This window comes from Pelodiscus sinensis, chromosome Z, assembly GCF_052426305.1.
Source record: "Pelodiscus sinensis isolate ZL-2025 chromosome Z, ASM5242630v1, whole genome shotgun sequence".
Lineage (NCBI taxonomy): Eukaryota > Metazoa > Chordata > Testudines > Trionychidae > Pelodiscus > Pelodiscus sinensis.
The window spans coordinates 4,409,236-4,433,409 of record NC_143085.1 but is presented as its reverse complement, the minus strand read 5'-3'; the positions used below and the strand labels follow the sequence as shown (position 1 = coordinate 4,433,409).

At 43.9% G+C, this 24,174-nt stretch overlaps 2 protein-coding genes across 4 annotated transcripts; one reads left to right on the top strand and one right to left on the bottom strand.

Annotated features, from left to right (window-relative positions):
• Window positions 1-157: 157 nt before the first annotated feature.
• On the bottom strand, window positions 158-14,182 carry GUCD1 (guanylyl cyclase domain containing 1). Of its 3 annotated transcripts, none has more exons than XM_075897984.2 (6): window positions 14,065-14,182; window positions 9,164-9,248; window positions 7,565-7,730; window positions 6,694-6,785; window positions 2,960-3,201; window positions 158-1,714 (listed from the first exon to the last, which is right to left on the bottom strand). In XM_075897984.2, exons 1-6 carry the CDS (start codon window positions 14,108-14,110, stop codon window positions 1,623-1,625), a joined length of 723 nt encoding a protein of 240 aa, XP_075754099.1. In that variant the 5' UTR covers window positions 14,111-14,182; the 3' UTR covers window positions 158-1,622. The 3 variants fall into 3 exon arrangements, with proteins under 3 accessions (XP_075754099.1, XP_075754100.1, XP_006136375.1); XM_075897985.2 differs by lacking the exon at window positions 14,065-14,182 and adding an exon at window positions 13,660-13,929; XM_006136313.5 differs by lacking the exon at window positions 14,065-14,182 and adding an exon at window positions 13,229-13,304.
• SNRPD3 (small nuclear ribonucleoprotein D3 polypeptide) lies at window positions 14,041-19,233 on the top strand. The gene is made up of 4 exons (XM_075897986.2): window positions 14,041-14,179; window positions 16,498-16,647; window positions 17,887-18,079; window positions 19,066-19,233. The coding sequence occupies exons 2-4, from the start codon at window positions 16,522-16,524 to the stop codon at window positions 19,125-19,127; spliced, it is 381 nt and encodes a 126-aa protein (XP_075754101.1). The 5' UTR covers window positions 14,041-14,179; window positions 16,498-16,521; the 3' UTR covers window positions 19,128-19,233.
• The last annotated feature ends 4,941 nt before the right edge of the window (window positions 19,234-24,174 follow it).

Genomic DNA, 24,174 nt, shown 5'->3' with positions numbered 1-24,174 from the left:
AAGCTCCAAACAGTTATTATTTAGAGTAGACCAGATTTTGGGTCAAAAATATTTGCTAGTGTGTCTTTAAATTAAATGTACATTATCTGAATCTTCAGCTCAAAAGGCTAAATATAAAATCAAATATCTTTATTTAAAGTCAGAAAGCCAATTTAAAGAGGCAACAAAACTAGGACTCCAAATTTGTAGGAAGTGCGAGGAGATGGCTGAATTTGGTGGTTATGCCCCACATTTTAATGCTTCTCTACCAAGCAGGTGATCCCAGATAGTATGTTAAAGAGATGTTGTAATCTTATAGTTTAACTTGGAGCATCAGAATGTAGTGAGTGAACTACAGCTGTGCTTTGGAGTAAGCAGCAGAGTAAGAAGAGGTAGAAAGTCTGGGCTCCTGTTATGTCTTTGGACTTCAGCCAAGAGAAGTCTGTTTTCCTTGCCTTTGTAATTAGAAGCTGAGTTCTGAGCCAGGCTACTGGCAGTATCTATTTTTGGGAAGTCCCTTAATAAATCTTAGCAAGAAACATTTAACCTCACATTACAATACAAGCTTTGGGCACAAATTGTTCTGTCTCCTTGCCAGACATTTCACCCCTTCCTTCCACCCTGGCACGTCTAGCACATAAGATATAAACCTTCAGTACTCACGGGTGGTTACTTAATGTGTTTGCTTAATTGACAGTTTAAAAATTGTTTCTAGACTTGCTCTCCGAATACTGCAGAGAGGGATAGAAAATGACCCAAGCTTTTTGCATGCAGACTTAGGCCACAGAAGATGTCAGCAATCAGTCTTTTGGGGCAACACAGAACTTTGGTCAAGCTGGTCCTAGAGCTCTTTTAATTCATGCAAGATAACTAGGTAGGCAAAGTAACACCAGATGTTTACTACTGGAAAGGAGTAGCCCTTAACAGGAAGACTGGTCCTCTGTTGACAGTAAGGTCAAACTGCAAACTCAACCTATAGGTAAAGTGGTAAGAATAGTCGAGGTGGGTTTACACATGAAGCTTTGCTTCAGCAAATGGTATTTCATTCCTATTATGCAGGCAATGCTGATAGGTTCCACCACTGAATGTCAACAGTTGACACGTCATTTTCTTCCTTGAAAAAAATAATCAGGGGCCAGGTGTAATATTATTCTGTCTACACCCTACTGACCATTAAATAACTAGATCTAGTTGAAGATCTGCTCTGACAATGTTGAAGGCAAGCCAGCATATATTTTCTTTCTTGCTTTATGTAGCTGAACCTATACACAAATTCCCAACTGAGGATTAAATTTGTGTTGGCATGTTTTATTTCAAGTATTTAATTCAGAAACAAGCTCACAGCCAATTGTAAGAGTTGGACTCTGAGGGGACTGCATTTTGAAACTGCTCTCAAACATGCAATATTAAAATTAAAATGTGTTTTATATATTGCAACATCAGGTATTTCATATTCAGGAATAAAAAGATGAAGACAACACTGCAATGTATTTGAATGAATGTCTATAAAGCATCCCTTGTTTAAGATCCCACTGCAATTCAGGAGCTAAGTCGCTGCAGTAAGAGTCCTGAGACAAGCAGCCAGGTGCCATTGAGGTGTTGGGTTGACTGCGCCAGAAGTGACAGAACAACAAGTTTGGATGTCAGCTGTCCGTGTAGATAAACAGGATATCCTCATCTGTGCCATAACTTGTCCTGGCTTCCTCAAAATTACTGATGCTGGTGCTGCATGTTCCTGTGGGGCAGTAACAGAGTGTTAGTCCAGTTGAGCCAGCAGAAGAATTTGCTCATGAACAGCTCATTGGCAGACTTTGGGTAACCAGAATTAGATTTCATTGGCTTGATCTTACAGTCCTTACTTGTCTGAGTAGTCCTTTTAATGTCAAGGGGAGTGCTTATTTGCTTAACAGCAGCAGAAATGGGCAGTGTAATGTATAATTCCACACTATGTTCTGTCTTCAAGATACCAAACAGATTTATAGTTTAGCTCTCCTGAACTGTGTTCCTCTTAATAGTCATAAGGCTTCTGCAGCAAGAGGTATGGAGGCCATAGGACCTGTTAGAACAGGGGCAGGCAAGATACAGCCCACAAGCTGGACCTGACTTGCCAAGCCTTTTGACTGCTGTTTGCCCCACTGGGACATTCAGACAGGGAGCAACCCCGAGCTACTCAAAGTGCTGGCTGCTTCATCCATCTCTCTGTGCTGCATGTGGGATTGGGAGGACAAAGGGGCTTCATGCACTGCCCCTACCTCAGCAAAATTTCTCAGCTCCCATTGGCTGGTTGTGCTGGGGGCAGGGGCAGCACACAAAGTCTCCCCCTCTCCAGTGTAGGGCACAGAGAGGCACATAGAGCAGCCCAACACTTTTGAGTATCTAGGTCTGTGGCAGGCAGGGAACCTGCCTGAGAATCCTAATGGGCTGCTGGCCAGGAGCTGCCTAGCTAAGTGTCTCTTGGCCAGAGCTTGCCTCTGGCACCCCACTCCCTCCTCATCCAAGATCCCTGCCCCAGATCACTACCCAAACACCTTTGTACACATCTTTACCTTGCCTCAGGTCATAACTCCTTCCCAGACCCTGTACCCTCTCATATACCCATTCCTACAGGCCAGAATCCTCTCCTGTACCTGTACCTCCTTCCAGATCTGGCACCCTAATCCCCTATCCCGAGCTCTCTTCTGCACTCAACCTCCATCCCAGATCCCGTGCCCCTTCCACAGAAAAGTACTGCCCATGACCATTTACTGAAAGATTACTGACCACCTCTATATCAGAATGTATTTCCAATGATTCATCTGAATCACAGCACAGAAAAGAATGAAATCACTGAATATGGTAAGAACAAGCATGGGCCAATCAGCTGGTGCTGCCTGACTTAGTTGGCTGGTATCTGGGAAACTCCATCTGGTTGTGCACTATGCACATTAGTAACAAGGAGATGGATAATCCATACAGAATGAAGCAAGGTTCAGTTACTCACGATCTGCATAGGCAGGGTTGTTGTAGTAGACACTCCCTGAAGCTTTGTTATAGCCACATAGCACAATGAAATGGCCCTGGTAGTCAGGATTCCTGCAGAAGCACTTCTGGCCAATAGGGAGGAAGCAGCAATATTTGACAGGACTTGAGCAAAGTTCACACAATAACAAGACTGCATTCACCAGGACAATGGCTATATGACCTTGGGACAGGTGTTCCTGAATGTCCTGCATAGTCACTGTGCTGTAGAAGAAAATTCAGACAGACAGTCAAAGAAACCCAGGAAAGACATCTGTATTTATTGGAATGAGCTCACCCAACGATCTGAGAGAGGCTGCTATCCATCTCTTATGTGACATATGTGATTATATTACATATCTTTGTTGATGAGAGGACCCCTGCAGCAGTGGAGATAATTGTTCCATCCAAATTTATGTATACCTTCACTGCCAGTGAAGAGCAGAGGCATGCTGGCTAAAGTTCTACAGAGCATGCATTAAAATGAATGGAATCTCAAGATGTCTGAGAGGCATGTGGGGCAACAGCATGTTTACAGAAGTATCTGATAACTATTCCATCCTTGAGAGATTAATTTTATGTATGGAGCAATCAGAGATGCTGTAGAATCCCATCCCTCCCACCCAAAAGCCCAAAAGTCTCTGAAGAATCAAGTCTTCCTCAGCTGGGGCATTGGATAGCACAAGATCCCCTATCATCCTGGTCTCTATATCCCCAGATGCCTTTTTCAAGTAAGAATACAGTTTCCCAGTTATAAAGTTGCATTGTTTGGCTCTGTATTCTTGCCAGGATTATTGCTTTAATATTTTATTGTGTCCAATTTGAGCACGAAAATCACCCATGTGACAATCTCATTTGTTTGAACTGAGGCACCCATGCGATAATCTCATTTGTTTGAACTGAGGCTCCTCATTCAGAGAGACAGACAGATGGTGTGTTCCGTACCAGTCTGCACTCATCCCCTGGATCAGATCCAAACATTCAGCCTGCATACAATGCCACACTGAACTGATGTCCTTTTTAATCTCTTCCAGCACTGCTCTTTCCCTATGCCTTCTAAGTGCTTTTGTTACACAGGCACATATACAACCTCTTTTCCTTCCCTGACGTAAGCCAGATGGTAAAGCTCTGTTACTGTGCCAGATATGGCCTAGATTTTTTTATGCCATTACCACCTCCTCTTCCCATGTCACATCAGTGGGTGTATGGGTACTGCCATGCAAATTCTGAATACATTAACTGGACACTAATGATCCTTGCAAATGCAAGTTTTAAAAGCACAATAAGGTCATTGTTTCCAAGCATAAATAGTACCTTCCCTTTCTTCTCTTGCTAGCACTCATCCAGCCTAGTAAACACATAGGCTATGTCTAGACTGCAAGCCTCTTTCGAAAGAGCCTCTTTCGAAAGAGAGCGTCTAGACTGCACGTTGAACTTTCGAAAAAGCGGCTTGCTTTTTCGAAAGAAAGCATCCAGTGAGTCTGGATGCTCTCTTTCGAAGAAGCCCTATTTACATTGAAGAACGCCTTCTTTCGAAAGAGGAACTTTCGAAAGAACGCGGCTGCAGTCTAGACGCAGGTGAGGTTTTTTCGAAAAAAGTCTACTTTTTTCGAACAAACCCCTGAGTCTGGACACAGCCATAGAGTCAAATGCTGCGCTGGTGGAAGTGGATGCAACTCCTGACTTCTGTTTATACTCTTATATGGATATATACCTATCTCATAGAACTGGAAGATGTGTCATCAAGTCCAGCCCCCTGCCCTCACAGCAGGACCAAGTACCATCCCTGACAGATTTGCCCCAGATTCCTAAATGGCTCCCTCAAGGATTGAACTCGCAACCCTGGGTTTAGAAGACCAATGCTCAAACCACTGAGCTATCCCTCCCCCTTATATAGTCAGATACAGTGTGACAGAGTCTTTTCTCTTCTTCAGAATTTCACTGTCAGCACTAGGGTTTTAAGATGTATGTCTATGCTTCTTCTCTCTCCCATGTATGTGTGTCTATTGGGGTAGTTCCTTCTCCTATGAAGTCGTCCTTCATTTGGCAAATACTGTAATTTACAGGATTTCCAACAGAGCAAAAGCACACATGTCTGATTTTGGTTTATTTCTCTGGGAAGTGCTACTCTATGAAGAAAAGCTAATCTAAGCTACACAATTTGAGTTACATTAATAGTGCAACACAAGTTGATGTAACCTAGATTAACTTACTACAGGATCCACAATGTGCTGAGTTGATGGGAGAAACACTCCCATCATCTCCCCTTACTCTTCTCATTCCAGTGGAATACCTGAGTCAATTAGGAGAGGGATTTGTGGATTTTTAGTGCAAGAGTTTCAAACTCAATTCACCTTATGGCCAATGCCAGTTCCCAAATCCTCCTAGTGGACAACAGGCACCCCTCTCTGGCAGGGCTCAGGAAGGGAGTGGGGGGTTTCTCCATACATTCCCCCACACCATGTGTCTCTTGGCCATGATTACTAGCCCACACAATTTCCCCCTCCCTCATGCATCCCCATCCCCTCCTGCCAACCCTGGGTGATTTAAACTCCGCTGGGGGTGTCCCAGCCACATCACCTGTAGCACAGCAGGGCTGCAGTGGCTTCTGGCTGCTAGCTCTGAGCCACAGCTGGGACATCCGTCTGGCTGGGGGAGGTGTGAGCCGAGTCATCCAGTCTAGAGGATGGCTCAGTGCGGCCACCCTAATCCCCACACTTTGGGCAGCCCTGTGGCAGCTGACCCAACCATCCTATAGATGGGATGGTCCTCAAGTTAGCCTTTGCGGCCCTTGGCAGAGGGGTCCGGGAGCAGCAGTTCCCCCCACAATTTCTGTACTCAGCAGCAGGAGCTGCAGAAAGGCAGAGCTACATAACAGCCTATTGTGCTCCACTGCCATCTCCCATCCCATTACAGTCAAGCATGCCTGTTCGTGGGATGGGGCGCTCCACTTTCTGCCACTGTGGTGAATCAAAAGGACAGGGCTGTCCTAGGAGATGGAAGTGGAGTAGAACAGAGGCTGATGTGTTATTCTGCTTCCTCACAGCTTCCACTGCCACAGTGAGTGCGGTGGGACGCGACCCCTGCTGCTGCCCCACATTAAGCTGTATTAGGGATGTAAAGGCCCATTCAGAAAGTTAACCAATTAAATGATATGGTTAACCAGTTAATTGGTATCCCACACTAGGACAGATCCGGCCAGTCCTGGAATGCTCCCTACCCGCCCATGGTGCGGCAGGCCCCACCAGTCTGCTGTGGTCAGACTGCAGCATCAGTCCCACCAGTGGTGGAGATAAATCTAAATACAGACCACAGCAGTGTTAGCACAGCTCTGGAACAATCGATTTTTATCTCAGCAACATTCGCTTCAGCTCTGATGGCAACTTTATTTAATAAAAGCTCATTACAAAATAGAGGACATTCCCTACTGGTTTATCTTAACGGAAGACTATAGTTTAGGCCTTAGTTTCCAATCCAAATCCTGCTTTTCAACTTTTAGGGCTCCACTCTTCTGCTCTTCTTCTCAGCCACCATTTTGCTACCTCCCTCTGTCTCAGCAAGAGAGGGCAGGATCCAGTGAAAAGACAGTGAGGGAACTGAAGAGGAGGTTGAGCCTGACTTTATCAGCACGGTCAAAAATAATGAAGTTACCCATCTCTGAAAGAATGGTGCCCCTAACATCTACAAGGGGAAAAAGAGGTGAAATGATAAGCTCACCACTTTTCTACCAGCACCTTGCTGGCTTTGGCTTGTGCGAACAGCTGATTCACTCTGTTCTCTTCAGTGTCAAAGTGTTTCCTGTAGAATGACTGAGGGAAAAAGAATAATTTATGAATCATTAATCAGAATGGAGATTCATTTTACCTAAATGAATTTCAATTAAAAACCAGTTAGAGTGGGACTGGGTGGGTAGAAGATTGGTAACGGGTTACGGTTCAATTCTCCCTCAGGTCACTAGAAACAGAGTGAGAACCTCTCCTGTAGGTCATCAGTTCACATTCAGCCCATGTCAGCAGTTACTATTTGATGGCTATTTAGCTGCCTATGTGAAATAAATCGGGTAGTTATCAATCAAGTTCCTAGACTGCAGACCTCCACGTAAGAAAAACCATAACCACTACTGGAACGAACTGGCCCTTTTGTTGGCAATATCAACAGAGGCCAAAGATTGAATGGACATGGAGACTGAATTCCCCTCTCACCTCTAGAGGTGGTTCCTCCTGGTCAGGACTGAGGCACGTTGGCAGGGGAAGTGTAGTGGAAGCTAGCACTGCTGCTGCCCAGGCTGTACCTGTTCTGTAGATAAATAGAGGGCTTCAGTCTCCAAGGCTGTTAAGTAGGCTGGAACCTTTCATGAACACTGAATTCGTACTATTTTTTTAAAACATGTATCATGGAATCAGAGCTGGAAAATATCTGGGACTACATCTAACCTGGATTTGGAATTGTTTTGTGGACAGTTTGGCAATAGGCAAACCTTGCTTACAGGATCAGTGGCTTAACCACATTAGTAACAGCACTTCACCAATTGCCCTGATGGGATAGTTATTAAAAGTGAAAAGATATTTCCTAGTGAAAAGATACTTACCTGATTTTTGTAGCCCTTGTCCACTCCAAGTGTCTGTGTGCAGAACCTATGCTTTACACCGAAGTGCCGCATTAGGTAGGCCAAGTCAATGGTCCAGATACTTTTTGTTAACCGGAGATCCCGGATGGCTTTCTGAAATTCCTCATCATTCAAACGATTCAGGTACCTGGGGTATTAGAGGAAGTGAAAAAGCAAAGATATTAGGAGAAAGTGTGCCTACCAGTACAAAACCTCTTAAATATTACAAAAAGGAAAACCTGAAACAATGGATTTGGTTGAGAAAACAACCAAAATACAACCCACAAATTCCAAAGCACGAGAAATGGGGCAGGGACCATTTCAATGGATTTATCACAGGTGACTGTTTCCCTTTTGGAAATTTAGTACTGTCTTAATTGTTTTACAGTGCCAAAGTGAGCAGGACACTGTACTAGAGGTGAGCTGAGCTAATAATGAGGCACTAGCCTGAAGAGGTTGCAATCTAAGAACACAAATGCAACAGAGCAAATATAAGAAGGGATATGGCAATTATAGCTGGGTTGATTCATGGAACAGGTAGGTTTCAGAAGGAGTTTTTTGAAGGAGGAAAGGAACTTGATTAAATATTGAAAGAATGGTTGCCTCAGGCATTGAGGGTGGTGTGAATAAAAACAGTTGAGAGGCTTGGGTGAAGGCAATGTGGGAGAGCAGAGATTTATTCAGAGGCAAAGTTATGGTGCTTTGGAAGTGAGAAAACAAAATGCAGAAAAGAAGAAAACCATTGGAATTCAAGAGGAAAGGACACAAGGTCAGATCAGCAGGGTAGGCATATCTATCTTGGCAACTGAGGTTTCGAATGAGGTGGAAAGGAAAAGAGGTGAGGGGAACAGAGAGGCTAGAGGCAGAGGTTACAGTAGTCAAGATGGGAAATTACCAGCATACGGACTAACGTCTTGGCAGAAGGGATGGAGAGAAATGAAAATCTTCTGCTTCATATCTACTAAGTGGACATCTAAATAGATATTTCACTCTCCTGCACCTAAGCTCGTGTTCTGTGGAAGGAAAGACTAGTTCAGCAGAACAACTAGCAGGATAAAAAAAAATGGGCAACAGAGAATAGCTTTGAAACTCATATATTCCTGGAATGGAAAACATTTACCCCACAGAACAGGTGCCCAACAGGACAATGGCAAGATGCTGATTCCTATAAATACAGAAGAAACCTGATAGTCATTTGAAGACACAGAGAAAGGAATTCAAGTGAATTGTTGTGATAAGTACAGTTCCAATAAGAAGCAGAACACTCTACAGTATTAGACAAAACACGCTAATCTGCAAGGATAACATTGTTGGGTTAAACATGCTAATCTGCAAAATTCTTAAAATTAATCAGATATTTTGTTCATAGTAAGAAACTTGTTTATTATCCTTCATCTGTGTTTTCTTTTCCTCCGGCTGGAATTCGGGTGCTATGCCCAGCAAGGCACCAGTAATTCTTATGGGGGCAATGGGGAAAATATGGTCTGATTAAGTTGTGAGATTAGTCACAGCTATCCCACCCAACATTCCCAATTTTCCATGTCCCAAACCCACCCCTTTGAATCAAAACCAGTTACTTACTGCAGAACCATCCTGGAGCAGGCTAGCCCACAGTCCCAGTGATACAACTGCTGAAGAACTGGCACTTGCAACTGGACATAGTCAGCTGTAGTAAAGATAACACATCATTAGAAGAGCATGAGAGGCAAATTACAGTAGATGTAGTATACTTAGATTTTCAGAAAGCCTTTGACAAGATCCCTCACTAAAGGCTCTTGTGTAAATTACATGCCATACGATAAGAGGGAAGGTCCTTTCTTGGATTGAGAACTGGTTAAAAGACAGGAAATAAAGGGTAGGAATAAATGGTAAATTTTCAGAATGGAGAGTGGTGTCCCCCAAGGGTCAGTCCTGGGACCAATCCTTTTCAGCTTATGCATAAATGATCTGCAGAAAGGGGTAAGCAGTGAGATGGTAAAGTTTGCGGATGATACCAAACTGTTTAGGATAGTCAAGACAGAAGCAGACTGTGAGGGACTCCAAAAAGATCTCACCAAACTCAGTGACTGGGCAACAAAATGGCAAATGAAATGTAATGTGGATAAATGTAAAGTAATGCACATCGGGAAAAATAACCCCAACTATACATAGAGTATGATGGGGGCTAATTTGGCTATGACAAGTCAGGAAAGAGATCTTGGAGTTATCGTGGGTAGTTCTCTGAAAACTTCCACACAGTGTGCAGTGGCGGTCAAAAAGGCAAATAGGATGCTAGGAATTATTAAGAAAGGGATAGAAAATAAGACCCAGAATATCTTACTGCCCCTGTATAAAACTATGATATGCCTACATCTTGAACACTGTGTACAGATGTGGTCTCCTCACCTCAAAAAGATATTTTGGCCTTGGAAAGGGTTCAGAAAAGGGCAACTAAAATGATTAGGGGTTTGGAACGGATCCCATATGAAGAGAGGCTAAAGCAACTGAGACTTTTCAGTTTAGAAAAAAGGAGACTGAGGGGGGATATGATAGAGGTATATAAAATCATGAGTGGTGTGGAGAGGGCAGATAAAGAAAAGTTATTTATTAGTTCCCATAATAGAAGAACTAGAGGACACCAAATGAAATTAATGGGTAGCAGGTTTAGAACTAATAAAAGAAAGTTCTTCACACAGCGTGTAGTCAACCTATGGAACTCCTTGCCAGAGGAGGCTGTGAAAGCTAGGACTATAACAGAGTTTAAAGAGAAGCTAAATAATTTCATGGAGGTTAGATCCATAAAAGGCTATTAGCCAGGGGATAGAAGTAGTGTCCCTGGCCTCCGTTTGTCAGAAGCTGGAGAAGGATGGCAGGAGACAATTCGCTGATCATTGTCTTTGGTCCACCCTCTCCGGGGCACCTGGTGCTGGCCAATGTCGGCAGACAGGCTACTGGGCTAGATGGACCTTTGGTCTGACCCAGTATGGCCGTTCTTATGTTCTAAATTAGCCCAAATGTGGTATCCTTCCACACATTAGTATTATAAGTCCTCTTGCTACCAACCATACTCAAGTGCTGTACTGGGACACTTGAGAAACACTTGTTATTTTGTTCCATTAGCAGATTATGTTTCTCAGCATAAAATTTAGTTTTTTTTTAAAAAAAGAGGTAAATTTCCAAATTGTTAAAGTAAGTTAACTATTAAGTGTCTGGTTTAATCTGACACTATTTCTCTGTCACAGGTCTGGCCAGTTCTGCAGCAAAGTCATCCTTGTATTCCTTATTAACTTCTTAGTTCTTACTAGGCAGATCCACCTATTCCTGGTCACAACTTCTGTAGGATGATGAAGTGGTAATAAAAACCTAAGAGACATGTTGAAGAAGCAATAGGTTTTCATCTTTTATTGTGGTGAGCCTGAAATGGAGTCTCTGGATTTAAACAGATTTTGTAACTGTGGCAATTTTCAGTGCAGTCTAACTCCATCAAAGATGTGCCTAGACACAGCGTTCATCCAACAATAAAACATACCATGCCACAAGAAAGTATTGAGCCTGTGATCAACAGGAATAATAGGAGGACTTGACTCACTGAGAACACTACACTGAGCTCCAGTAGGAGAAGTTGAGTTAGTGCGATGTCAACTGTGTCTTCAGAGTTAGTGTAAAGACCAGTGTAAAGACAGGAACAAGAGGTCTTAAACATGTGAATTAGTTATGGTTATCAGCAACTCCTCAAGGTTGTGTTTTAACTTGATGTAATTTTCTAGGAAAGATATGCTCAAAATGCTTTTGGCAGAAAGAGGCCAACATGGATTTTGGGGTCTCCTTCCACAGCTTCTCAGATTTCTATGTACCCTACACTTTCTCATCTTTTTCCTTGTGGCTTTGAAAACTAGTGTACTTGCCAAGGACATCAAGTGTCTTTAGTTAGTCTATGGCTGGCCAGTACACATCAACATGCTAACTCATTATCCTAAAGGAAATGCTAATCCTCAAAGTTCTCTCACATTAGGAATTATGAATCATTTGTCACAAATTTCTGGTGATGGACTATACTAATCTCATTTTCCACTAACCACTTTACCCCCACTAGGTCCCTAAAAGAGAACACATTTTCTTCTATAAAAATTTCAAACAGTAATAACAAGCCTATTGTGTCAACTAATTTCCTTTGATTTATTGCGTTTCCAGCCATACTGCCTTGTCCTCCACTCCCTTTGCCACACCAGCTTCACATTACTTTTCAAGCTCCCTAGATGAGAATGATTACCAGCAGTTTTAGGATAAATGAAGTGACAAAATATGCTCCCCACAATAAACTGAACAGCAAGTCACCTCCAATTTGATAAATGCTCAGTGTGACAGATCCATGAAATGTAGCCACTAATTTAGGAGACAGCACTACCCTTAGCAACATGGATCTTAGGCAGGTACAATCAGTAATCCTGATCTGACAGACCTGCAAGTACATGGAAGACAGATCCTTGAAGATCTGCCTGTAGCTGGTTAAAGACACCTTGGCTACGTCTACACTGGCGCATTCTCTCACACAAACTCTTTTGCGGAAAAGTTCCTCTGAAAAAGCTCTTCCAGAAGAGAGCATGTACACTGGCATGTGCTTTTGCGCAAGAGCATCCATGCCAGTGTAAATGCTCTCTTGCTCAAGAAAACTCTTGATAGCCATTTTAACCATAGGGCTTTCTTGTGCAAGAAATTCATGTTGCCTGTCTACACTGGCCTTTTCTGGAAGAGCTTTTGCACAAGAGGGCTTACTCCTGAGTGGGAGCGTCAGAGTTCTCGCACAAGCCCTGATTTTATACATTAGAACATCAGTTTCTTGCACAAGAACACATGGCCAGTGTAGACAGGCATCAAAGTTTGCACAGAATGGCTGCTTTTGTGCGAGATCGCATAGTGTAGAGACAGACCATATGTTCCTGGAACAGTGGTATTTTCACACAGTGATAGAGCACTACCATCTTTCCAGAATGATACAGGATTCTTTTCACTATACATTCAAAAATCCAAAATGTTCTGCTGGAAAATACCTATCTGGTATTTATATACAAGTTCTCACATTGAATCCAGTTCAACATAGGGGCTGCGTCTAGATTGGCATGATTTTCCGGAAATGCTTTTAACGGAAAAGTTTTCTGTTAAAAGCTTTTTTGGAACAAAGCATCTAGATTGGCACAGACGCTTTTCTGCAAAAGCACTTTGAGTCCGTGCCAATCTAGACGCGCTTTTCCGCAAAAAATCCCCAATCGCCGTTTTTGCGATCGGGGCTTTTTTGTGGGAAAAAAATCTGAGCTGTCTACACTGGCCCTTTTGCGCAAAAGCGGGACTTTTTGCCTGAATGGGAGCAGAATAATATTTCCGCAAGAAGCACTGATTTCAGACAGTAGGAAGTCAGTGCTTTTGCAGAAATTCAAGCGGCCACTGTAGACAGCTGGCGAGTTTTTCCGGAAAAGCGGCGGATTTTCCGGAAAAACTGGCCCGTCTAGACACAGCCAGGGAGTAAAGGGGTAACTGGTTTCCTGGTAAGCATTGCCGTACTGCATGCTTACTGGAATGACTAGATAACGCCAGCTGGAGCAGCTACCTGCGTGGCAGAGGGGTCAGGCTCACAGTGCCGCAGCGGGTTGTCCCGTCCTGGCCAGGCCTTACCAGGCAGAGGGCTGCTCCAGCGGGGCCTGCCTGTGTGCAGGGCGGGCGGCTGGTCAACCATTCAGTTCAAGGGTGAGGGCTTTGAACTGGACGCTCCTTCCCTCAGGAAAGCGGGGCCCCTCCTCCCAGCGATTCCCAGCCGGACACTCCCGCGCAACATCCCGCGCCCCCATCTCCGCACAGCCGGGGTGTCTCGTGCGCCGGGCCCCGCGCTGCCGGGCGAGCCCCGAGGGGGGGCGGGGGCGATCTCCCGGGGCGATTTCCGCGCTCGGGGCGGCGGCCGCGGGGTCACGCGCCACAGGGCGCGCGCGCGGGGGGAGGGGCGTGTCCGTGGCTCCCACGCCCCGCGGGGGGGGGGGAAGGGCCGCGCCCCGCTCGGAGGCGGCTCGGAGCCCCGGGGCGCCGCTCGGCCCAGCCCGGGACACACTGACCTGAGGGCGGCTCGGCGGCCTCCGTGGGGCTTTTCATGGCGGCGGGAGGGGCCCGGGCCGCTCAGCGGGCGGCCCCGCGGGGCCCCCTCATGTCCCGGCGCTGCCGCCGGGCCGGGCCGGGGCGGGCGGGGAGCTGCAGCGCCGGGCCCGGCCCCTCAGGCGCGGCGGGGGAGCGAGGACGAGGCGGCGAGAGCGGCGCCCCCACCCCGCGCCGGGCGCGGCTCACCAGGGCCAGGCCGCCCCGCCCCCAACTGTCAGCCGCGCGCGGCCCCGCCCCCGGGCTCGTGCGGGGGGGGGAGGGGGCGGGGTTTCCCCGGCAGGCGGGACGCTCGCGGCCGGGCGCCGAGGCCTGAGGCCGCGTGCGCGCAGCAACCGTCGAACTGGAGGGGGAGGGGCGGAGCTCACTTGGGGCGGCCAGGCCCTTCCGCATCCGGCCGCGCGCGCGGTGCATGGTGGGACGCCGGCCATTGAAGAGCGCTAACGCGGAGCCCACGCCGCAGGGAGACGTGCCTCGCCGAGCGTAAGTGGCGGGCGGGAGCAACCACCCAGCCCCGCGTGCGGGGAGCCGGCCGGGCCTGGGGGGGGCTCTGCTCCTCCCCCTCCCCCCCCCCCCCCCCCCGCACCGGCATTGTGACCGCGTGGGAGCGGCCGGGCCCGTCGCGCGGTGACTCCCGAGGGGGGGTTCGCGCTTCTAGGCGGGTCTGCCCCTTGGCCGGGCTGTGGGAAGCCCCGTGCAGTGAGATTGACCCCCCCGCGCGGAGCTGGGCCCGGCCCGGCCGAGGCAGCCGCGTCGCCGCCGAGGGGGGGGGGGGGGCTCTCGCGTGGGGCGGGGGCTGCGGATGGAGCAGCCTGTCGATCCCCTTCCCGCTGCCTTGGATAGCAGCAGCAGGGCTGGGGGAGGCAGGGGCACTGCAGACATGGTGCTGTGGGCACTGGCTTTCAGCCTGGCTCCCACCAGCATTGGCTGCACTTCTTCCGCCCTACCCCCTCCCTCCACTTGCCGCCTCTTAAGCCAGCAGCCAATGCGCCACTCAACTACCCCATAAGATTGTGCTGATTAGGTAGTCAACTAACACCCCTGCTGGTCTAGGACACGTTACTTAATTATTTGTGCTCACATGAATAGTTGACTTGAAGTCCATAAATGCATCAGTACGAATTTGCAGCATTGGGCCATAAAGCGTCTCAGTGGCTTTGACATCCTTTTCACAAGGACTTAACAAGACTTTGAACTTTCTCACCCATTACCAAGACAGTTTCCCCAATTATCACCTGTAATACCATTAACTCACAAACATCCCACTCTCCCTACCTTTAATATCAGCAATTCACAGACACTTACCTTCCTTCCTCCCCCTTCCCACCCCCCCGCATCCCCCTTCTGTTCTGCAATGTGATTTGTCCTTTTCATATTTGTTCATTTTTTTTAATTGTATCCTTTGGTATATATGGTTGTGACTACTTTCTTCCACTATTTGATCTGAGGAAGTGGGTCTGGCCCACGAAAGCTCATCATCTAATAAACCATCTTGTTAGTCTTTAAAGTGCTAATTGTCCTGCATTTTGCTTCAACTACCCCAGACTAACAAGGCTACATTTCTATCACTATTCCTTTTCATAGGATACTAGGTGAATACTTTTTTCCTAGCTGCTTAGCCTTTTTTTCAAATTTGAAAGAGGTCATGTCTTTTGTTACCAGCTTCAGTTAGTAAAGGAGACAAGCTCATGAGCTACATAGTAGCGATGTTTTTTTTTTTTTTTTAAAAAAAGAGGTAATTGGGCAAATGTATAGCCATTGAAAACCTCAGTGGTTACCTGCAGCCTATATTGTTATACTTTCACATCCCTGCTACATAGAGCTCTTCTTCTGTTAATAAAGATACTGCTTTTCTATCCAATGTGTTGGGACTAACATGGCTATGAAACCTCTTTCCCGGATGATAAGAGACAGAAGGGTAGCCAAGTTAGTCTTTAAGGTGCTTCTAAACTATTTGATATTTTTTAAATTTTTCCTGTTACAGACTAACAAAACATGTACATGGTATCATGGGCTTTTGTGGGCACAACTCACTCCTTGAAGAAGGCATCAGTTTCTTTAACTTAAAGGAAAATAGTCTGGGGCATAGCCATGTTAATCTGTAACTTTAGAAAAGTAGTTCTGTGGCACTTTCGTATCATGAGCTTTTGTGGGTTAGACCCTCTTCATCAGCTGCACTTCTCTGATGCCACAGAACTACTTGTTGTTTTTAAAAGAAAATATTATTTTCCTTTCTTTAGTAGCAAGCTAGTGTCTTAGCATTGCTGATTTCTCTGCTTTGGTATTCTTAAGCCAGTTTCATTTTGTTGGTATAGACCATCAAAGTTAGAAGAGTTGAGTAGATGTAACTAAAACGATATAGAAAAGAGCCTCTCAACCCTCTTTTGTGACTAACTCCTCAAGTTCCTCAGTGTTTCTTCTGAAAATATAGAAAATTTGAACTTTTTCTTCCCCATCTTCCATGGCACTTGGAGATGTCTCATTTCTTTCCTTGCTACCAAGATTTTGAGACCCAACATGGTCTTTAAAATAAAATGGTTTGACATTTATATAGCTGTTCAATGTGTATAGAAGCCTTAATTCTGATGACCTGTTCTGTGAATAGTTAATGGTGGCAAAAATTCTATTTGAGCAAGCTGACACTTTTCAAGGACATTCAATTTATAGGGGGAAAAAACAGGAGCCAGTAGTTTTGTATTCTCTGGATTAAAGCTTTTATAGAAATCTGAATTGTGTAGGCAAAGTTTCTGGATAAAGAAACTTACTGTGCTCTTCTGCTTTTTTTTGTGTGTGTCCCCTAGTTTTAGAGAAGTACTACTGCAAAGATGTCCATCGGAGTTCCAATCAAAGTGCTGCATGAGGCAGAAGGCCACATTGTGACATGCGAGACGAATACAGGGGAAGTCTACCGTGGCAAACTCATTGAGGCTGAGGACAATATGAACTGCCAGGTATGTCTGGGAAAAGGAATTATGCATTTTTGGAAAGGTCCCTCTTTGTTGCTTTTTAACTTTACTAAAAATTGACATCTGAGAATAGACGAGAAAGGTGGGTTATCATGCTCTGTAGCTTTGCCAAAGTGAAATAGTCTCACCTGTGATCTAGAGGGGACAGCTGATACTTTTTGGTATATAGGGAATGTTCCTAATATAATTTATGCGTTTTTCAGAACTCGGTTCTATGCCTAATTTGAGGAAATTGCATTTTGCTCATTATTTCAACAGCTTCTCTTGAGTGCTACATGCTCAATTCTAATTGATTTTTTTTGAGCTAGAGTTTTATGTTCAAATAACAAATCATTCACTTTTCTCATGAGAAATTACTTTTGTAATCTAATGTGTAATTACTTTTGTAAACTAATCTTAATATATGTGATACTATGGAAGGGAAGATATTTTTCCTGCTCAGTGAGTTCCTGTTTTATCCCTAAAATAAACAAAGCTTATTTTGGGTTAATGTGAACAACTTTAGGAATTTGTTACTAGAAATACAATTCTGGGAAGATCTAAATAGCCTACACAATCCCCAGGGTTGATAATAGTAAAACTTAAAATGCCTTATCTCCCATAAACATCTACAACGGACAAAGAGTATTTGAAAATTCTGTAGGGCAGGTCTTCGACTTTGGTGCTGAAGTTAAGACCTGATCACCAAAGGAATAGTCCTTGGTGGTAGTGGTGTTTGTGTACCAAACTACATGCCATGCTCTCTTCTTCTTCTTTTTTTTTCCCTCTCCTGCTCAACCATCTTTTTTACATGTACACAGCAGATTTGTATGAATATGCTAAATCTGACTGTTTCCTGGCTAGATTACTTTGATTAACACTAAGCACACAAGGAAAACAAAACTGATGTAAGGCAGTGATGTCTTAAAAAGATTCTTCACGATCGTGCTCTGCTCTTTCAGTGTAGTCTCTTAAGATTCCATTTACAATGGTTTGTATGCTGTAGCTTCTGTAGAAGACAGTCTATGTTAGCATACAGCAGATGAAAACTTCTCTCAGAAATCACCTTCAAAATAATCCTGGAAAGCTATTCTATTGACTGTATATGTTCATGCTGCTATTTGACCAGACAGCTTTCCGTAGGAGAGAGAAGATTTATTTGAATCAGAATTCTGTAGCCAAAACACTGAACACTTCACTATTTAAGATGCAATTACAGGCATTAATCAGTTTTATGTCTTTCAGATGTCCAACATCACAGTGACATACAGAGATGGGCGAGTGGCACAGCTGGAGCAGGTGTATATTAGGGGGAGCAAGATCCGGTTCCTCATTTTACCAGATATGTTGAAAAATGCTCCTATGTTAAAGAGCATGAAGAATAAAAACCAGGGCTCTGGGGCTGGACGAGGCAAAGCAGCTATTCTCAAAGCCCAAGGTGGGTACCTCTGTGTCTAGTCATCTTTAAATTTCCTGTAGGAAATTGAAGCAGGTGTCATTATCTAGAGTTCTAGAGTAGAAAGAGTTCGGTTTATTTCACCTCTTAACTATGAAATCCCAAGCAGTGGAGGCATTTTGCAAGTATCCAGAAGAGAGGTTTTAAAAATGGGCTAGTTTGCCCTTCATTTTCCTTTTTTCTTGACTTGATTTTTTGTCAGGTTCAAATTTCTCATGTCTCAGAAAATTTAAAATAGTATTTAAAAATAGCTAGGCACTTAGCCTTGTAAAAGTTCAACACTTCTACATAAATCTCAAGATTGTAGTGCTCCCCAAGCATGTGTGCAGATTTTGAAGCAGCTGTTTGCATCATTTGGATCTTTTATCAGTGATCTGTCTTTCTGCATTGGGTTAATCAAATCTACTTCAGTTATCACCCAAGAATTAATTTAAATATAAAAATGGCGCTTAAGTTCAACTCCTTCTATATTGCAAAACTAGAAAAATCAGACTTCTCTAGCTTTGAGTGCCTAAATTACGCAGATTGGTATATAATGATTAAGAGTATCTATTTTGGGTCTATATATATAAATCACTTTGAAAAAGTGAGCACTTCAAGATCTGTTCAGGCATGGCGTGTAATGATGGTGGCAGTAAAAAAATATTCAGAAATGTCACTGGGATGGCATTGACTTCTTAATACAGACCTGGACTGCATGTTTGTGCCACTAAATAGAACGAACTGCTAATCCAATATTAGTTGCACCTTTCATATGGTTAGAAGCATGTAAACATTGAATTGTGCTCCCCATCACCAAGCACTTTGAAAGATCAGTACATCAACTACTGAACGGTACAGATTAACCTAATTTCCACATTGCTAACCCAGTGCAAGAGGCTAGGTACAATACCTTTTGATACAACTCTTGTAGTTTCTTACAAACATTTTATGTCTGATCCACATAATCCCTCATTTTCTTTCTTCAGTGGCTGCAAGAGGGAGAGGTCGTGGAATGGGCCGTGGCAACATTTTCCAGAAGCGAAGATAATTTTGGACTCAGCTGACTTTTTTTTTTTTTTTTTAATTAGGGCTTCATTTACTTCTGGTGCAGCAATTAGGGTTCTGTTTAAATAAAATCTGTTTCTGACAAAAAAGAGTTGTGTGCTGACAAGTTTTGTCCGGGACATCACGGATGAGGGGATGGCTTTCTGGGAAGAGGGTTGCATATAGGTTTAGAAAGCTCAATCTTAAAATAGGCTGGTACATGAATTTGTGAGTTCTCAGTGTTTGTTTGTTTTTTGTTAAATCATGAATCTCAAAATTGTGTCCCTCACTACTCTCACTAAATCCTGTTGCCATCAGTTCTGCAAAGAGAAATTAAGTCAGCATCCAAATGGGTGTTTTTAGATAAGGGGATGCATTCCCAACTGGCAGAATGCTCATGTCTCGATGGAATGTTTCAGGGATTTGCTGTGGCCTCGAATTTTTGTGACCCAATAAAGGATCTTGTTGAGAATGAGACACTTATTGTTGACAGTTCTGTAAGCACCAGCTCTTGACTTGTGCTCTAAATCACTTGAGTGAGCTGTTGATGAGCTGCTGTCTCATTTTGCAGTGCAGTGTGCAGTAGAGAAGTGAAGGAAAGGCATGCAACAGACCATGGGGAAGAAAAGAGTATTTGGACTGGCTACTTCAGTGGGTCATAATGCAATTGAATAAACAACTGTTTGACTGAAGATTTGCTGCCAAAAATACTCCCTCCTATGTTCAGAGAAAGGGCCAAACGAAAAATAGATCCTTGTCTTTCATATCACAGTGAAGATGCATCCGGAATCTGAGTTGTGATTTTTCTCTCTCAAAAGATAAGATAAAGAAGCCTAAACATAGCTTCTGACTTTGCAATTATGAAAAGTTTGTCAGTAAGCTCCTGCCATCGATATTTCAGTAGAGTGACTTGGTGTATTTGGAGAGTTTAAAATGAGACTAATTACTCAGCTGCTACCACTTGATCTGCTGTAGTTTTAAGAGATTAAAATAATTTTGATTTGCTGTTTAGGGGTTTACCAAGTTGAATGCTCCTTCAGTTCTAAACCCATAAATATATGTGAAGAATCTCCTTAATTTTCAGTCATATTTTGCATCTTGCTGACTTAATGCTAGTGAACTTGTGACTAGCAATGTTAAATTTAGATTAACTGGCTAATCGAATAGTCGATACAATTTGCATTGACTATTTGATTAGTTGCTAAGCCTCTACAAAGACTGGAACATAGATAAGTAGAAATAGGAAGTTGTGGTCTATATTCCTGAGAATAGTAGTATACAAGCACGGATGGTATCCGTAGGGACTCAGCCCTCTCCAAAAAGACCTCCGGGAGTCAGTCTGCAGAGAGATTGTACCCCTCAAACTCACTGAACCTTGTTGTATCCCCTAACCCAGAGGGTATGACTACTGTATAGAAAGACTTTCACTAGTGGGTCCCAAGCTAGCATGCTCATAACTGAATTTCACGGCTCTGGCCAAGACTGACTGCCACCCTAACTTAGACCCAGGGTGCCAGGTGCACTTGCAGCATGGGCAACAGCTCAGGTTCTCAACAGCCACATCCCTGTTTTCAGCAAGCTAGCATGAGCTGGTGTAACCAGGGTCAGGTTCAGTCCCACATTCAGTGTAGACCTAGAGACTGCAACCTCACTGCACCTCAAAAGCCCCAAGCCCCACACAAACCCACAAGATGGGTTTGATTCTTATTTGCCTCATTTAAAATGAGCTTCAAAACTGATTTTTTTTCAATGACTACAAGATGCTCATTATCTAAAGTGCTTGAATTAAAATTTCTGGTGAGACTGGCAGGCTCCCCTCTCGGTCACTTGAAGCATTGTGAGAACCTATTTTATGTTCTGTGCATCTTGGAAAGGTCCTTCAGAAAGCGCTCGATCCTTCAGACAGCATGTGTAGCGTCTGGGGCTGGGGTACAGCGCAATGCTTTGCCACCGTGACAGGCAGATTATTTAAATTACTCAAACCTATTCCATATTATGTACTAGCAGACTTACCTGGCATTGCCTGGGTCCTTCAGGGCAGAGCCTTGAAGTTGTGTGTGTGGGGGGGGGGGGGGCTCACTCTCATGTCTCTCTGAACAGCTGCCTCTCCCTTTGCATGTTATAGAAAACAGTCCTTTTCCTGGGACTTCCAGTTGTCTGTGCCAAGACCTTGCTTTATATTAGGAGAGGAAGCTGCACACTTAATTTGGTGGCCCTAGTTCTTATTGTTTAGGAGGAGCTTTTGAACAAATGGACTCACAGACAGACACTCTAAAACTGGTGGCCAACCTGAGCCTCCCCACCCCCCCCCCCCCCCCAATGGCCGCTGCCTCCAGTTCACCTCCAGCCCCTGGCTCCGCTGTGCTCAGCGGGTTGTAATTCAAGATGGTGGCCATCGACGGGCGCCTGAGATGGCCCAAAAGCCTAAACTTGTTTCTTAAAGAGGCAGCCTCCTTTTTTTTTTTCCCCCTCGATAATTCTGGTGCAACTCTTCGCATTTTTTCTGCCGCTGTTTCAGCTCTCTTTGTTAAATGGGTTGGCCACCCCGGCTCTAAAATATATATTAGATATAGATGAAGATATGAACTCACTGCATATAGGCCACACTTTAGATGTGGACCATTTCTGCTACAGCATGTTCTCTCAGAGTAACAATTCTAGCAGAACTTGTTCTCTGAAATAAGAGTATAAGAATGGCCAGACTGGGTCAGACCAAAGGTCCATCTAGCCCAGTGTCCTGTCTGCTGCCAGTGGCCAATACAGATGCCCCAGAGGGAGGGAACACAACAGGGAATCCTCATGTAATCCCTCCCGTCACCCACTTTCAGAGAAACAGGCTAGGGACACCATTCCTACCCATCCTGGTGAAGAGCTTTTGATGAACCTAACCTCCTGGCTACAGGTATTGAAACAGGAGCTATTTCTTGCTGTAAGGTAGTAAACAACCTGATAAATATCAGAGCTGTTAAAGGATTCAATAGTATGGTTTGGTTTGTTCACACATGCATGACCACAGTGTCATAAGGTTTGGTGATCTTTTGAAAATGGAAAGCTATTCTTCTGTGTCTGAACACAGTGGTGGTAAAACCCAATCCTGTGTGTTGCTCAGCAGATTTTAAACATCTTCACAATCTTTAATGTATGTAGCTTGGTTGTACAGATAGGCTCTCATTCCTTGACATAAGCATCAAATATTTTACGATGTCTAACTATAATGGGTCTAGTTGATCCCTGCTGCAGCTGTACTTCTGTGGAGTTACACCACAGATGAATTTGGCCCATTGATTCCAGACTAAGTCCAGTACTGACTCTGTAAGTGTGCTTTCTTCGCATAGTAACAGAGAGGTAGCCGTGTTAGTCTGGTCTTGCTGAAACAAAAGACAGGACTATGCAGCACTTTAAAGACTAACGAGATGGTTTATTAGGTGTTGAGCTTTCGTGGGCCAGACCTCAATTTGATCTGAGGAAATGGGTCTGGCCCACAAAAGCTAATAAACTATCTTTTTAGACTTTAAAGTGCTACATAGTCCTGTCTTTTCTTTCTTCGCATGAGAGAATTTGATGCCAAATCTAACTTTATTTTAGATCTCAGCGTATTACCTTAAAAAAACCCTCCTAGTAGTTACTGCGTTTATGAAGAAATGCTGAGACAAATCAAGCCAAACACTTTCTGTAGGAGCAAAACAAATCATAACTTTAATTCAGTGTTGCATGGGTGTAGATCTTAGTGTGAACTAGAAAATGTACATTGAGCTTTATAATCCCTCCATTTTTCCTTTGGCTATCGAGGAAACATGTTTACTGTTTTGTAAAAATACTTGTAAACTTTATGGATTGTAACTTGATTGCTTTTAGCCGGGAACATTGTCTGCATTAGATCAAAGATCAAATCAATTCAGATCCTGTTAGTTGGTTTAATTTTGTGGCTGAGAGATGATGTTAATCATTGGAATTAGATTTAATGCTGTTTTCTAAAGATCAAAATATTTCATGTAGCCAAAATCTAGTGGGCTGAGAAAAATATAGCCGTGTAAACTGGTATGTTATGTTAACTGGCACATTCAACGGGGAATAGCCTTTTAAACAAGATGCAGAACTAACCTGAGCTACTGTCAAGATGATATACACCACACTTGGCAGATCCAAACAAATTCTAGGAGGAAGACCAATTTAGCCCTCATTTTATCATATTTGACTATATGTAGATGATATGGCTATTTTTGTTTAAACACTTGCTATAGGTAGAATTTGGCTTTAACACTTTTTCCATGTCTGAAATTATTCGGTTTGTTATGTATACATGAGGCTATATAGCAGTTATCTCGTCCTGCCTGCTTCCGTTGAGACCCTCTGTGGATTGATCTCCAAAAATGAAAGTCTGTGTATGAACTTGCCTACTTGTCTGTAACTGGAACCCCACTTAAGCATGGATCACTAGGAAAGTTCTAACATAGCGTTGTGATCAGTTTTATCGTGACTTTAGACCCACCCGCTCTGCAAGTTTACTTGTGATTTGAAGTTGAATCCTGAAATTGGAGCAACCCAATTGTGATTCCTGAATCTAAATGCCGTATATACACTTCTCCTTAAAATAACATAAGAACTATACTGGGTCAGACCAAAGGTCCATCTGGCCCAGTGCCCTGTTTTCTGACAATGGCCAATGCCAGGTGTCCCAGAGAGAATGAACAGCAGGTAACTAAGTAATCCTTCTTGTCACTCATTCCTAGTTTCTGACAAACAGAGGCTAGGGACACCGTTCCTGTCTACCCTGGCTAATAGCTATTGATGGACCTAACCTCCATAAATTTATCTAGCTCTTTTCTGAACCCTGTTAGGGTGCATCTGCTCTGCACCTGTGGCTTGAAATAATTTGAGCTATGCAAATTGCATGGCTTATTTCAAGTCAGTTTCAAAATAGCTAATTTCGAAATGTGGCGCTATCTACACAGTACTTATTTTGAAATAAATCACTCTTCTGAAACATCCCTTACTCCTCATGGAATGAGGTTTACAGGGACATTGGAATAGCAAGGCCGTTACATTTTGAA